General features: G+C 34.6%; 1 protein-coding gene and 1 long non-coding RNA gene across 18 annotated transcripts in view; one reads left to right on the forward strand and one right to left on the reverse strand.

Annotated features, from left to right (window-relative positions):
• Positions 1-14,008, reverse strand: part of LOC125650131 (sodium channel protein 1 brain-like) — a 57,292-nt gene that overhangs the window by 4,378 nt on the left and 38,906 nt on the right. For 5 of the 17 annotated variants that reach the window (XM_048878111.2, XM_048878112.2, XM_048878120.2 and 2 more), the window contains exons 11-28: positions 12,620-12,710; positions 11,534-11,551; positions 9,746-9,990; positions 7,834-8,004; positions 7,492-7,685; positions 6,811-6,961; positions 6,316-6,538; positions 6,091-6,161; positions 5,630-5,898; positions 5,027-5,044; positions 4,215-4,356; positions 3,646-3,819; positions 3,423-3,545; positions 3,000-3,329; positions 2,311-2,448; positions 2,075-2,185; positions 1,839-1,853; positions 647-917 (exon numbers count right to left, since the gene is read on the reverse strand). In XM_048878111.2, the coding sequence (XP_048734068.1) occupies positions 647-917; positions 1,839-1,853; positions 2,075-2,185; positions 2,311-2,448; positions 3,000-3,329; positions 3,423-3,545; positions 3,646-3,819; positions 4,215-4,356; positions 5,027-5,044; positions 5,630-5,898; positions 6,091-6,161; positions 6,316-6,538; positions 6,811-6,961; positions 7,492-7,685; positions 7,834-8,004; positions 9,746-9,990; positions 11,534-11,551; positions 12,620-12,710 (2,755 nt within the window). Of the gene's footprint in view, positions 1-646; positions 918-1,838; positions 1,854-2,074; positions 2,186-2,310; positions 2,449-2,999; positions 3,330-3,422; positions 3,546-3,645; positions 3,820-4,214; positions 4,357-5,026; positions 5,045-5,608; positions 5,899-6,090; positions 6,162-6,315; positions 6,539-6,810; positions 6,962-7,491; positions 7,686-7,833; positions 8,005-9,745; positions 9,991-11,533; positions 11,552-12,619; positions 12,711-14,008 lie in introns of all 17 variants that reach the window. The other 12 variants (XM_048878121.2, XM_048878115.2, XM_056165142.1 and 9 more) reach the window with 10 other exon arrangements.
• LOC130054674 (uncharacterized) lies at positions 6,326-7,367 on the forward strand. The gene is made up of 2 exons (XR_008803000.1): positions 6,326-6,641; positions 6,774-7,367. It is a non-coding gene; the product is annotated as an uncharacterized LOC130054674 (long non-coding RNA).

Consider the following 14,008-nt stretch of genomic DNA (forward strand, 5'->3'; position numbering starts at 1 on the left):
AAAAGAATTACATGAAAAATAATAATCATAATTAGCACAATTTAAAAAAAAACAACTGACACTGTACTATATTTTATTTTACATAAATAGAACGATCTTTTCACTGTGCACAAAAACAAAGAACTATTGCTTATCAGTTTAATAGAACATAAAGAGCATATTTCATGCACACATTACAAAGTATGTGCCAAGCAACATATATTTTGCATGTTCTAATTGCAATAGATCAAATTCAAAAACACATTTGTGATCAATTTGAAATCATGCTAACATGCACACATGCTTAAAAGTGTTTCATGTGTTTGAATTTTGTAGGTTTGTGTGTCCATGAACTGCAGGCTGCCTAGCATCACACATGTTAGAATGCCCCAAACCATAGCTATATACTACTGCTTAACATTGCTAATGATGAAACCATTACATCATCAAGAGATATATATATTCTAGTGTGTTAATGGGTTGGATTGTTGTAATATATTCTAAATCAACTTGGGGGTTTAATATTCAATTAACACACACACATTTTCATTACTGAGAACAGAAACAGGAAAGGAAATCTGGAATACTTAAGGGATAGAGATTTCATTTTTAGAGAGCTTGGTTATAAATTCTGATTCTCCATGCTATTTTGTCTGTCTGTACATACCCACAAGTGACAGAATCACCACCACAAAGTCAAAAACATTCCACGGTTGTCTGAAATAGTGATGTCGTAGACCAATGATCTTGACCACGGACTCCAGGGTAAAAACTGTGGTGAACAAAATGTTGAGGATGTCTAAAATGTTGGAGACATAGTCTGTCATCTTGTAATGGTCCACAGCCATAGCAATCATGTTCAGAAAAATGACCGACACGATACATATGTCAAACTTGCTGCTCACTGCAACATCATAGAAGACCGCCTGACATGACGCCTGAAAGAAGCAAGACCACATCAAGAACAAAAGAAATTTTTGTTGAAATTAGAATTCTAATTTACAAAAAAAATTAAACTTTTTTCCAAACTGTCCCAAATGAATAGGTCATTGTCAATATAAATTCAGTTTGCATAAAAGCTGAAATTTTAAAAAAGTTCAACAGGGTTTTATAACTCCAAATCAAAATTTTCCGTGTGACTTCCAAAGTAAAAAAAAAAAAATACTTGAACAAAAATTATCATATAAATACAAGAACATCAGTACAAGAATGAAATTATTACCCGTGGTAATAAACAGAAAGAAATGGATTAACCTTTTCTATAGTGCAAAATTTACATATTTGTGTTCATGATAAAAGTATGTGTAAATTGATTTCATGAAACTTTGCATTATGTATATATAAAGAATGCTAAAAAAAACCAAAAATCAAATATATGTATACACAAACATGCAATTTTTTGGACTTGGGCAAATATCTGTGGGTTGACATGCATTTATAGTATTGATACAAAAATCGTTAAAAAGAATGAATTTTATACTGCAACTCTCACCTCCTTCTGATGAAAAGAAATATTGACAAAAAGAAAGCAAGATATTGAAACAGTACATGTCCAAATACTGTACACCATTCTATCTCATCAAACAGAGGTCTGAACCTGTTTCATGCACACACACATCGATATAAAAGCAGGTTTCTATCAATTCATGCTACAGAGGAATCTAGCACACGGAGATATACACGTCTAATTAGTATTTCGTAGAGTAACGGTAGTCGAGATCATACATTCCTCTTTAGTTCATTGTATATTTGAGTACATTTTGTAATCTCTTTATTCTGTAGAAAAGGAAATTGTAAAAACAAAAAATAGAGTAAACTTTCACTTGAGATATCGCCTATTAGCTACCACCCTAACTCACCAAAAAACCCCGAGCCTGAAATAATGTAAAAATGTTACAAACAATCTCAGAAATAATATCCACCAGCCTGGAATACAATGTACCAAGTATCCAATATCCAATTAAATCATGCATTTCAACTAGACAGCACAATTCCATATGGGGAGCTAATTTCGTACAGAAATGAAGAAACATGCCTCTGCACTGTTCATTTGATCATACACGTACATCAGTACAACTTAAGTAAAGCAGCATACCTTTGGTCGCTTGATTGTTTTCTGCGGTTTTTTAGATCCCAGCTTCTTTAAGGTGTTCATGTAATTTTTCTGACCTTGCGTCAGGAACATGTCTAAAGCACTGCCATCATACTGTTTAACAAATAATAAAAACATGTGATTTGTTTTCTTTTACAGTTTTTCTTTTTGATTTCTATTTCTATCATAAAACAGTGTTGATTAGTAAGTGAACTATAGCTGAATGATACAGAACTAACCTTTTTCTTCAGGGCATTAAAGTTGTCAATGATGACACCAATGATCAGATTGAGAGTGAAGAAAGACCCAAAAATGATAAAGGCCACAAAGTACAGATACATGTACAGGTTGTTTTCAAAGCTAGGCTGCTCGTCCACCTGTAGGGCGACATTTCAACATTTTAGTATGTAAAACAGGATGAAGGTTATAGGTAAAAAGCTTGCATCAACATCAACCATCTCTCCATAACATACTGTACATGGGATTCGAATTTTAGCAGCTTTGACGATGAAGCAAGAGTGCTAATTTAGAGTTATGCTGACAACTGAAATTCATAACCTATACATTATCATACATATAGAAGAAGCACTAAATCAAGATTACGCAAAACACTGCATCAGCTCCGACTAAGCCAAATTCTAAATAAGCTGAGAAAAGTACATGTACAGTAAAGTATAACACCAACAATTTAGGAATTTTCAATAGCATGTTTTCTTTAATAGTATTCATCATATCATACAATAAAACAAATATTGTCATTTTGTCGGTCAATACAATGTTTTATTACTATCTTCAGAGTACAAAATTCACCTTCTGGGCTAAGTCAATATTGTACTTCTCAAGTAACTAAAATTCATTACATTGACCTCAGTAGTGTCAATAAGTGTATAATGTATCCATCAAAATAATTATATACAATTAGATTTACCTTCGTAGAATCCACTGCATCATCCATCACCTCCATCCATCCCTCGTAAGTTGCCACTTGAAACAGAGCCAGGTAGCCATTGAAAACATTGTCAAAGTTAATATTGGAGTTGACCCATGTGTAATTGTGTGTGGACGCCATTGCCAAACACTGAGATTTGTTGGCCACTACACTGGGAAGCAGAACCTCGCCGCTGGAGTCCTTACACTTGTAGAATCTGCCCGAGAAGAACTGCACTCCCATAATACTGAAGATCAGCCAAAACACCATGCAGACAACCAGCACATTCAAAATGGCAGGAATAGCCAACATCAGAGCATTTACCACAATCTGTTAAATAAGCATCAGTGTTTATCGAACCTATTCCCCCAATTACATCTGTAACAAGTGAATCTCCATTATAACAGCTGAACAGGCACTCACCCTCATGCTTTGCCATCTTGAGATTGCTCTGAGGGGTCTGAATGCCCTGAGTGTCCTGAGGGAGCGGAATGCGGAGATGTCCTCCCCACCCATAGCGTCAACAATCAAACTGGTTAAGGAGATCTACAATAGTCGACAGGCAGGTCATTAAGTGCTGCAATCAATTCAAATGTAACACAGCCTACACAACGCAATAGGGAAAAGGGAAAATCAAGATGCTCACCACTACAATACAGAAGTCAAGAATGGTCCAGAAGCTGGTAAAGTATTTCTTGAATCCTAGAGCCATCCATTTCATCAACATTTCTATTGTGAAGAGTGCAGCAAAGATGATGTTTGCATAGTACAGGGCAGCCTCTAATTCTGGACGTGTGTAAAGATACACATCCTCAAAAGCCTACAGAAGACAACGATCAGCATTAACATGCCTGATATCAACTGAAGGTAGACAGAGTTTTTCTGCTTTTTGTCATGACAATTTATCACAGGGTATCTGCATAAAGGCAGTCACTGTCAAACTTTTCAAGGATATTGTGCAAAGTCAATGCTTACCAAAGACAAAGTCAATGCTTCAATACTTACCAAAGACAATGCTTACCAAAGTCAAAGTCAATGCTTACCAAAGACAAAGTCAATGCTTACCAAAGACAAACTTAGTCAATGCTTACCAAAGACAAACTTATAGTCAATGCTTACCAAAGACAAAGTCAATGCTTACCAAAGACAAAGTCAATGCTTACCAAAAACAAAGTCAATGCTTCAATGCTTACCAAAGACAAAGTCAATGCTTACCAATGACATACTGCTGAGGAAAATGCAGGCAAGAATGAAATATTCGAATGCTTTATGCTCCACAATTTTACACATAAAGTATCGGGCTTTGTGCCACTTTATTCCAAAGCTGGATTCATCAAAATCTGACCACAGTGCATGACTGAAATATTAAAGGAGAATTAAGTTAAAATGTGTGTATTTCATAGTTACCTCCCTTTTCATCTAAAAGTTAAATATTCATTTGATTTCTAGCATTTCAAACTTTGAAGATTTTATTTGAATATATTCATTTTCAAAAAACAGCAACTAATAATTTCAAAGCTAAAAAAAAAAGTGACTCATTTTAAATCATAACTGTAGAGGTGTATTAAGAAAAAATAAATAAATAGTAGAATGCAGAGTAAATTACTAAGACAAGCTATACACTACTGTGAACTGTTGTATTAAAAATAGATTTTTCATATTCATTCATGTTACAAATTTAAAATGACACAAATGATGACGAAAGATGATAAAGTTATCAAATCACACTGTCAATAACCATCAATATATGTACTGTTTACATTCTGCAGTTCAATCAAATAAAAATTCCCCACAGACTAAAATTATTTCAATACAAATTGAAAGCGTTAAATATTTCAAAAAGATTATAGATGTATATAATGAAGTCAAACTGTGAATACGCATGGTAAATTTTGTTGTTACTGTGAAATTAAGGCTATTATTCAAATAAATATGAATTTCAATGTACAAAAGAAAAAACAATATAAAATAATGAGTAGAAGCAATGAAATATGGATCTTTGATCTCATATTGCCTGTAGTTCTTACCCTGTCAATTTCAAACATCTGTTAGAAGCAAACAGTGAAAATATTGTACAGTCATGTATCAGAAAATCAATTTGAAATAACGTGAATCCTTAATCTTAAAACATGAACAATCTGTAGAACCACCACTACAGTAAAACACGGTTATAGTGAAGTGCTCAGGATAAACAATTTTGATTTGTTATAAATGAATTCAATATATCCAATAAGGTCACAAGATGTTGTAAAACTACAGGGACTGAAAATCACTTTGCTGTAAGTGTGAATTCATTATAAGTGTGTTCCTTGTAACCCTGTTTTACTGTATTTATTTGGAGTCAAATTTTCTTTGTTTCAGAAAAAAATGGTTTCATCATTGGTTCTTCAGGTTAGAAATTTTTGTGTTCATGAAGGATTTAGAACAACAAAAATGAATCCCAAAGAAAATGACTGATTAAACAGTATCATCAAAGAATAGTGAATTATCATGATCTTAAGATTAAGTGGCTTTTAGAATGTCAAGTCATACTCTGATATCACAACTTTCATAGGAGAATTGAATATTTAAAATATATCCTCATAAAAGTGAAAAATTTAATCAGTGGCTCTGAGAATGTTGATACATACTTCTTCATGCAGATTGGCGGAAAACAGTCCTCCACTACAGTCTCTTTGTTTTCATCATCATCGTCCATGTCATCGGCTTCATCTCCAAGAGCCATGCCATCCTTGTCTTTGCTTCCTTTCTTCTCTTTACTGTCTCCTGTCTTCGATGTGCTATCTGCATTGCTGCCCTTTGAGTCTTTTGCTTTTGAGGCTTTTCGTGCTGCGTCAAAATCTGTGAATTTGTCTCTCTTAGCATTGAATGCCTCCTCTGCTTCTACTTTATCATCCTGCTAAAAAAAGTCACGCATTTTACCAGTATATACTGAAATCAGTAGCCCAGGCATTTTACAAAATTCGATCCTCTTATCCATTCTTTGCTCTTTAAAAACATTTTCATAACAGCATGTTTTCTGGTATGACATATTTCTCTTGATGGCTGTTAGTTCAGTATCTAATAATACCACCACATCAGAAAGCCTTACATGTTTGATGCCATTTGCTTTCACTGTCCCATTAGCCAGAGGTTGGTCTTTGCTCTGTTTATCTTTGCTATCTGTTTAACATAGAAAATGCATAAAATTTTCCAGTTATCAAAAATAAATTCAGATTTTACACATATACATTTCATGATATCCGAATAAGCTTTGATGACAGATTACTGCTCTCCAGATCTGACATATTACCATTTTCTAGATCTGACATATTACCGTTCTCTAGATCTGTCATGCCAATCTGCTTCTCCTCGTCTAACTCATCTGGTCCTACGGAAGAAGTTCTCGGTGTTTTCTTGAAGTTGCAACAACAGCAGCAGATCTCTTTCAGCCTGACGAAGGCCAGAGAAAGCTTGTCGTCCTCATCATCATTATCAGACTTTTTCAAAGATTCACTTCCAAAAGCATTCAGAAGCAAGGCAAGGAAAAGATTCAGGACCTACATCAAACATGGATCAAATTGTTTTTATAAACAAATGAATTCACAGTGTGGATTAAGTGAGAGCCTCTGAGGAGGTATTACCGAGGCTCACTCTGCTCGTGTATGTTGGAAATAATTGATGAGTGGAAAAAATTCAAAGAAAAGTCTACTGGGGTATCTAATTTCTTCACTTTCCATTATTTGTTAGAAGTATGTATCACATAAATTCACAAATGATAAATTTTTTTTTTAGAAATGTTTACAACGATCACGTCATGTGATATACTTACAATGAAGTATCCGAACACGAGAGTGGGTAAAAAGACCACCATGCACAGTTCATCAGCCGCTCGCATACAGTTCCACAACTCTTCAATCCACTCTCCACAGAGGATACGGAAAATCAACATCAGAGCATGGAAAAAGGAGTTGAAATTCCACCTGGTTTTATTGAAAGCATGTATTAGTGCAACACTTTAATTCCCTAGTATATGAACAGAAATATTCCATCCTACTGCATGTACAATGTACATGTTAACCTTCAATGTACTGAAATGTTCAACCTTCATACAACATCAAGCAAATTTATCACAACAATATTTCCAAATCTTTTGGTGGGTGGATCCAATTTTCAATTGCATTGTAGCCTGGTTTATTTGCAGGATTGCAGGCAACTCTATGTCAATCTTTCATTATGTGTTGTAGGGGGTCAGATTGCATAATCATACTTGTGTGATGCATATGTTCTTCATGTTTTTTTCTTAGTCATTCTGACCCCCACTAGGTTGAATTTTTATTAAATATAACTCCATCAAATTTCAAAATAAATAAATTTTTTAAAAATTAACATCAATGTCCCACTTTTATTGCCTTTATTAAGTAACAAGCAAAGGCTTACTTGATATTAAAGATCATAATAAGGAACATAGATAATAATTCCCAGATTATCATCTAATTACCAAAATATTTACCTTGGTATACCATCTCCTCCAAATTTATCTTCGGTGTAACTGTTTCTAAACAACTGCAGACCAATCACCGCAAATATGTAGATGATAATTACAAGAATGACGGTCAGGTTTCCCAGTGCGCCAAGCGTGCTCATGATGATTGTCAGTAATACTCGCATAGTTCGCCATGCTTGAGCCAACTTAAAAACCCTCAACTAAAACAAGATAAAATAGAAATTAATGATTTCGTCAACGACACAATACATATAACATACATGTATTTCAAGATTTTGGGTTTGATTGAATACTGGCTGTAAATGAGAAAACACAAATTAATAATCTATTATACTGGATACCCCTTACCAATCTGAATGTCCTGATAACATTGACACCATCCAAATCTGACAGTCCAAAGTCTACCCAGCTGGCCACCACAATCACCAGATCAAAGTTGTTCCAGCCATTAGAAAAGTAAAATTTCCCAAAAGCAGTCAATTTCAACACAGCCTCCAGAGTGAAAATAACAGTGAAAACCTACAAAACATGCAATCAAATGTTCTGAAATAATCAAATTTCCATTATCGCAATTCACCTTTGAATTAGAACACTTTACCCGATATAGTATTGCGTTGTGTGACGACACAATTGAATGAGACGATTGAACAATTTGAATGACATGTTTGATGTTATACAAGAGTTTGCATTGGCCGATTACAGCCCGCCCACTTTCTCGAGCGGATTCAGTGTAGCTGGAGAACTGTACATAGGTCTCTGAAAAGATCCACCTCTTATAAAAACCTTCGATTTACGGGTCACAAAAAGCTGCGGACGGTTGAGACCTGAAATCGGTGTATTCTTGTGTTGCTGTCTCGTAAACTCAATATGAAAAAATCTTAACATATTTTCCTACTATATACTTGCGTCCAAACATACCTTTAAATATTCATTAAAGCCACACACCACCCGAAAACTCGCAGCTTCAAATGATTTCGTATGTTGACGTAGCCATGTTAGGTAGCCGGTCAATTCGAACTCTTGCTATTGGTATCTATTCATAAAATCGGTTGTAAGTTATGTATTTGCTCTTCATTTATTATCAACATTAATAGAAATTAAAACATTTTTGTACCAGTTTTTGTAAAGGTAAAATAAGTTCTATATGAACGAAAATGCTACACAAGCCCATTAGATGGAGACCGGCCGGCGCGGCCGCTCATGACTAATGAAAGCCACACTGCCGTGAGTTTAGCTATTTGAATAATTATCATTTTATAGGACTGGGGTGGTATATTATTTAAACAATTTAGCTAAAATATTTGTGGGGTATTAGTACACATCTAGACGCTATTGTGCCAATATGGAAATGAACCGAAATTCGAATTGACTGGCTACCTAACATGACTACGTTTACGAACGAAATCATCAAAAGCTGTGATCGAGTTTTTGGGTCGTATGGGGCTTTAATAAATATTTGAAGGTATGTTTGGACACAAGTATAGAAGGAAAATATCTTAGGATTTTTTTTATATTAAGACAACAACACAAGAATACAACTTTTTCTCTTTCTTCCTTTGAAGTTTTTTTCCATCTAGTATTTGGCCGTCATGTTTTCAAATGCTGACTACTCCCGTATAAGGGAATTTGGGCGGACTTATACATATGGACCAATGAGAGTTTCTGTTGCATTTCGCAATTGTACTACAAACAGATTCAATTGTGTCGTCACACAACGCAATACTATATCGGCCAAAGCGTTCTAATTCAAAGGTGAATTGCTATAAAACATGAAAAATTGATTGGTCAATAAAATGGTATGCATGTAAAAGCATTGTTATGTCATGATATTGTATATTGCAGATTTAAAATAATTCAAATGTGAAATTTTGGTTAAAAAATTTAAATGAAGAGAATGATGTTCCTGGTTAATAAATAGTATATGGGATATAAAATGATTAGAGATTATTCACATTTGTTGGCATGGCAATTCATTAAGAGTACACTACCCTAAAGTACATCAAGTGTACACTAACCTGAAGTATTTCATATCCCCATAACGTGGTTTGATTTGGAATTCATTCCTTTAATTAAATCTTTCTAACAGTGTACCTAACGCAAATTGACAGGCAGTAAATTTGTCGGTTTTCAGTATAATGCTGGGTGACATTGTAAGAGAAACATAAAAAGACAGTTTGGTTAGTTTAGAGACTAAGAAATAACATAATGTTGGAAACACTTGTAGCTGTTTGGTTAGTTTAGAGACTAAGAAATAACATACAATGTTGGCCACACTTGTAGCTGTAACAAGGTCATCTGGCATGTTGTGGAACTCGAGTCCCATGAAGATGGTGTTCACCAGGATACAGAAGGTGATGAAGAGGTCAAACAAGGGATCAGACACAAAGATAAAAACCAAGTTCTGTATTCTCAGCCAGGGTACGTAACAATAGCAGCACTTCCCCAAACATGCATGGTTTCGGTCCACCAGTGTCCCAGGCTCATTTCTACCCGTGCTTTCCTCCCCTGTTCAGATGTGAAACATAACTGGTCAAGAAAGGGTATTTTTCATATGCAATATTCATACACATTGTGAAAGTATTCAGGAAATAAAATCGATGCTGCGAGCAGAATGCGACATGAAATGATTACAAACTACTGCACTACCTAATGTGCACGATCATTATTTGCCTAGATCTCCTCAAGTTTTAATTTCTAAATGAGTGCGAAATGTGACTTGCAATATGAAAGCTGTAACAAGCAGAATATACACTATAGCATATGTAATGACTGAAAAAAATTGGATTCGTCTACAAACACTTGGTCTAAATCTGCATAGATGTTGAATAGAATAATGTCTTCATCTTTCTTAAAATTCACATTTATGCACGTGCATATTTAATGATACCTAAATACCATGACCATGTAATTGTCTCCCCTTTCTCTACACTCCTCCTCTGCCCTTCATGATATGTGTAACTATAGTTAGGTCATTCATGACCAAGGTTAGTACAATATGAATTTAGTAATCCATCATTTTTTCCCAGGAAGCAAAATTAGCTCTGTACTAAACTAACCAACACCCATGTATCAAACCCCTAAACACCATTTACAGTCACCGGGAGGCAGTTTTACAGTCACCGAGAGGCAGTTTTACAGTCACCGAGAGGCAGTTTACAGTCGCCAGGAGACAGTTTACAGTCGCTAGGAGACAGTTTTACAGTCGCCAGGAGACAGTTTACAGTCGCCAAGAGACGGATTATATTGTGGTACACAGTTAAGTTAAGTTCTGTTTTTTTCATCAGGGACCACAGGTATAACTAATCACGGCACCTGGGATATTAAAACAACATAGCTCAAACAAGCAGGAGTTATTCCTCCTTAAACCTCAATGTCACGAATCAAAACTTAAGAAATATCAGAACATAAAGAACAATCTGTTTCAGATATACACTTTGATCTATCGTAAAACCTGCACTTTTCTAAAAAAAATTATGCTGTTATCCATAAAAATTAAGATGATTGTTGAAGAGTGACATTTTTTTACTCCAAACATTTAACATACAGTAAAATTTACTTCTAAATTACATGAATGCAATTTTTCTTTTTAATTGATTAAACAGTTTTCTTTTAACAGCAATTTTAAATTGGAAACATTATTTTCATTTGAAAATCATGACACAGTACTGGCCCTCTAAGGATTTCATCGTCTAATGTTTGAAATCAATGAAATAAATCTCATTTTGGACCAAACTTTTAACTATAAGGCCAACAAAATCAATAAATAGTTTCTCAAGCCAAAAATTTCAAACTATTGATTAATTTTTTTTGGCCTAAATATGATAGCAAATGATATGCAGCAATCTATGAAAAGCATATATATACATGTAAGTGAAGTGATCTATGATATAATTTAAAATCACAAAAATATTTTTTAACAAATGATAAAGGTGAAGGGATTTACACTGTTAACATGGTAAGGGGGGGGGGGGGGGGGGGGGGGGGGCTGGATTCCTGATACCAAAATAAAACCCAAAAAGCAAATGCAGGTGGAGAATGAAGAGCTTACCACTGTTTTTTAAGCTTCCTACAAATCAAATGTACAATATTCTCATCTTTATAAATGTCTGCATAGGATAGAGAAACACTTGCAACATTTATAATATGTACTTAATCATAAAATGAATTAATCCTACAAAATGCACATACAAGTTTAATGAATGCAATACAAGTATAAAGTAAAAACATAAGACATGTACATGCAATGGAACGCTTAAATGTAAGATCCTACCAGAATAATATCGCAAGTCTACATGTACAACACGATACACTATGAAAATTATACAATGCTCTGCAATTTCAAAATAACTACCATGTGTGTGACCTTGCACACATTGTTCTACTTTATGTAATCTTAGAAAGACCTATCAAGAAAACAAGTTGATTAACTCAGTTTGATTAATAGATATTTTCATCATGGTATACCACAAATCCTCTTAAAGGCTTGAACCCATTGTTTGAATTTTAATACAATACCCCCTTTTTTTTAAATGGCAAACTGCACTGTAGCAGAGAATTTTCATTTGTGTTTTTCAAAAAAAAACATATCCATTGGTAATGGCTAGTTAATTTTATTTTACACATTCAAAACAAAATTTTATAAAATTCATACACGTTCTATTGCACAACAGCTATAAAGGGTCACAAAAGTCATAGGAAGGTGAAAGTTCCACCACGATATTGATAGTATTTTAATGTCTGGGAGAAAGAACAGCTGGAAGGTGCAAGTAAAAGGGTACATCAAAAAACTTTTTGTCTATAGTTCTCAATTAAGCCCCCCCGAACAAAATCAAACTGCCATGTATTTCAATGGCATTTTGAAATATTGTATACCCCCTACCCAATTCATAATATTTTTTAATGTCCCAATTACTGCTAGATTAAGGACTAAAACGACCATTCATACAGGAGAACAAAACTCAAAGTCTGGTTAATACCAGGTCTCCATTTCTTGTGCTTATAAAAACCTGCAAGATAGACAACAAACTTCTTATTACATGTATAACTATTTCATAATACCCTTCTATGACAGTGTTTGATGCATTCACACACTAGCTTCCTATAGCAAACATTTTCCTAATATGCTTGATTTTACCTTGAATGATCTTTGGAGGTGGCTTTTTGGATTTGCCCTTGGTTGACAAACTGTCATCATCATCACCAAGGTGTATACCCGAGGAAGAAACCTGGGGGAAAAATAAAACATTCTTAAGACCTAGACACAATAGATTCTACATATGGTATTTATTGATACAGGAAATAGATTTTGAATTGAATATCATTTGGAAATGCATGGTTTTATGTTGTCTCATATTATATACCACATAAATAATAATTACAAGAAAATTCAGTGCTGTAATATTTAGAACTGCAAGATTTCATTAAATCTGTGAGATCTACACTGGCTGTGGTGAATAAGAGTTAGATGTATGTCTATATCTGTGATACACACAAGCAACTTTGGGCTACGACAGCACCAGTCTTCACACTAAAATACCCTTGCATTTATCAGCTATTGCCAACAGATACCAAACAAAGGCATTACGCAAACTCTCCATAGAAATATCTCGGTCAACCACAAAAAATGTTTAATCATTCAATAATTTCTGACGTCAATACAGAGACAAAATTATATTTTAATTTGCTTTAAATAAGAGAGGTCAATATAAATCTATATATCCCAGATCCAATTTCATCAAGGACGGTAAAGACATTATTCCAGCCAAAATGCCAATACCTCTATTATTATGATACTACGTGGTAATTAACATGTTGATGACTAAAATTATCTCTAGGTATTTGTATTTGAACACCATAATTTACTGAACTGTCAAAACCTTTTAATATTTTTATACTTTTAAGTTTACAGATGTATCAAAATAAGCCAAGTGTATGACAAAGGAAGTGCATGTATGTACCGAATGCATGTCACGGAAGATTGAATGCTTACATGTGTTTGTGATAAACAAACTAGTAGCTGTTTACGCCCAGTAAAGTGCATACACAATAGGTATATACTACTGCAGTTTGTTAAGATCAGCTTCATTCTGAAAACTTGCACTTTGCAGAAATTAGAGAACAAGGTACATGACAGATATGTAGCATTGTTTTTCAAAGGGGAGGGGCAGCTGGAGAAGAAATTTACTATAAGTGACCAGGAAAAAGGGGGAGGGGCAGCTGGAGAAGAAATTTACTATAAGTGACCAGGAAAAAGGGGGAGGGGCAGCTGGAGAAGAAATTTACTATAAGTGACCAGGAAAAGGGGGGAGGGGCAGCTGGAGAAGAAATTTACTATAAGTGACCAGGAAAAAGGGGAAGGGGCAGCTGGAGAAGAAATTTACTATAAGTGACCAGGAAAATGGGGAGGGGCAGCTGGAGAAGAAATTTATTATAACTGACCAGGAAAAAGGGGGAGGGGCAGCTGGAGAAGAAATTTAAAACAACTGATCAGGAATAGGGGGGAGGGGAAGTTGAAGAAGAGACA

This window comes from Ostrea edulis, chromosome 5, assembly GCF_947568905.1.
Source record: "Ostrea edulis chromosome 5, xbOstEdul1.1, whole genome shotgun sequence".
NCBI classification, from domain to species: domain Eukaryota; kingdom Metazoa; phylum Mollusca; class Bivalvia; order Ostreida; family Ostreidae; genus Ostrea; species Ostrea edulis.